Consider the following 2274-nt stretch of genomic DNA (forward strand, 5'->3'; position numbering starts at 1 on the left):
GATCAAGTTATGCAAAAGAGGGTAACATCTCCAGAACCCTATGGCGTGAAGGTTGAGAAAGAGAGGGGGTTGTATGGCGAGTACCAGATCAGCGATGACAGGAGAAGCGTGAACTTCACTTGACAGATCAAGTAAGCTGTGTTTAGAATATCAGATTGAGTTAAAACCTGCTGCCTAGCAAGTGATTTCGCGATAAGGTATGTTGCCTTAAGTTCACAAGTTTTATTGAATGCCATCGCCGAAGAGTTGATAGTTGCTCAAATTTACTTTGAGTTAATAGTTTGTTAAGTTTGTTATAAGGTTAACAATTTGCTCGAGTTAAAAGCAGTATGTGAAGGGTTAAGTTCAAGTATTGCTGAGTTAATTCAGTTGAGTAAGTTTCACCAGTTATGTTGGTTAACCCCACAACAAATAGAGGCAAAGGCATATAAGGTGAAATAGAAAGACAATATTCAAGCAATAAGAGTTATATAAGCAGTGTCAATTCTAGTTTATACACAGATCGTCATTACAAACAGAAGATTTACAAAGAAGAGGTGATGGGGAAAAGTAGTTAGTCTTCGGAGGGCACAATCTTCCCATCCACCACTTCGTTGCAGATCGACAACATGGAAAGGTCGAGCTCAGGATATTGGCATGACATTTGCTCCAGAGCAGCTTCGAACCCAGAGGTGAGGATTTGAGCAGCACTCTGCTCGAGCTCATGTATTTGGTTCTTCAGTCCTTCCTTCTCCTCATGAGCTCGAGCAAGTTCTTCAGTAGCTTTCTTACTCTCACCTCGAGCTTGGGCAAGCTCTGCAGCAACCTTTGTGGCTTCCTCACGAGCTTGGGAGAGCTCAGCGAGAGCCTTATCCCTGTTTGCCTCGACCTTCCCCAGGAGGATCTCCCTATCTGCCGATCTCTTTTCAATTCTCTCCACCCTGGAAGCTTCAGCCTTTCGTGCAGCCTCCAGATCTGCCACCTTGACCCTAAATGGGACCAACTTGCTCTCCAGGTCAATTTTCTCTTGGAGTTGGAGGTGCAGTTTTTGGCGCAGATCGGAGGCTTCATTGCGTGTGTTCCTTATCTCAGCGTCCAACGCATCCTCCAGCCTTGAATGTTCCATTTCATTCATCAGCAGATTGCAAGTGAGCTTTTCAGCCTCAGCCCTTATCATAAGATTTGACTCCTTGAGCTCGGAGTTTTCCTCTTGAAGCTTCTTGAGTGAATCCTTCACAGCTCTTGATACAAGCGAAGGGAGATCTTCCGCCATGGTCTTCAGTTGAGCTGCGAAGGGTCCCAAGGTCTCTTTAAAGGGATCTGGGAGGCTTGAGGCTGATGCTGGAGGTGCTGGTGGAGTTTGATGTTGACTTTCACCACCACCCTCTTGAGCTTGTACAGCAAGGGGGGCTTCCAGGCGTGGTGGTGAGGCCGAAACTTCTGTTATAGGCATTGGAGAAGCCTGAACACCCTCATCTTCTCCTAATGCGGCCCCAGCAATGGATGTGGTGGAAGGAGGACCCTCTCCAGCAGATACAAACAGTGTAGAGGCGCTCGGAGGGTTCTCTACATAATTAGGGCTGCTACTCTCGATCACTATGGGCGCGGCGGCCGATGGTGCTGCTTGGACTAATGGAGTTGGAGGTGATGGCGGTGTTGGTGTTGGAAGTGCAGGTGGTGTGGAGGTGGTTACCCTTTTCCTCTTAGTGATGAGACCATCCTCGGTGTCTTCATCGTCGTCTTCTTCTTCTGACACCACCTGAGGGGTCTTCCTCTTTGGTCTTTTCAGCGCCAGTTTTTTCCTTTCTGGGGCAGGTAGGGCCCCAGAAGGAGTTGGACCTCGGGGAGGAGTTTTCCCTTGAGAAATGGCGATCTCCACAACCGAGTTGGGCATAGTTTGGGAGCCTGCCGCGAGTTTGTGGGATCGGGCGATCGCCCTCAATTCAACCAGTTTTCCTTTGCCCAACATTGCGTCTGCACAAGGTAAAAAATAGATGAGTATGCTCCAAAGCAGAAGCAGAACATACAAGTATATACATACAGAAATAACATAGGCAAATAGTACATGGATGAATGATCAAGACCAGTACAGAACAAACAGAATGCCAAAGACAGAATGGTAGAAATGATAAGTCAATTTCAACACAAAATGAGAGTCTTGGTGTTGGGGTAGGGGCTAACCTATGTGCATTTCAAGTTGGCCCTCGATGAATTCGAAGGAGATTATTGAAGCAGTGGGGAAGGTGATGTTGGCAGAAGCCACGCTTTTCCAGAAGAGACAAAGGTCTTTGTCTA

At 47.1% G+C, this 2274-nt stretch overlaps 1 protein-coding gene across 1 annotated transcript; it reads right to left on the minus strand.

Moving 5' to 3' along the window:
• Positions 1–553: 553 nt before the first annotated feature.
• LOC137807353 (uncharacterized) lies at positions 554–1873 on the minus strand. Its single transcript, XM_068607966.1, has one exon. The coding sequence runs from the start codon at positions 1871–1873 to the stop codon at positions 554–556; it is 1320 nt and encodes a 439-aa protein (XP_068464067.1).
• Positions 1874–2274: the final 401 nt, after the last annotated feature.

The sequence above is a fragment of the Phaseolus vulgaris genome, chromosome 11 (assembly GCF_000499845.2).
Source record: "Phaseolus vulgaris cultivar G19833 chromosome 11, P. vulgaris v2.0, whole genome shotgun sequence".
Classification (NCBI taxonomy): Eukaryota; Viridiplantae; Streptophyta; class Magnoliopsida; order Fabales; family Fabaceae; genus Phaseolus; species Phaseolus vulgaris.

Excerpts from the sequence above, each read along its gene's own strand:
- LOC137807353 (XM_068607966.1), bottom strand. The coding sequence starts at position 1,873 with ATGCCCAACTCGGTTGTGGAGATCGCCATTTCTCAAGGGAAAACTCCT.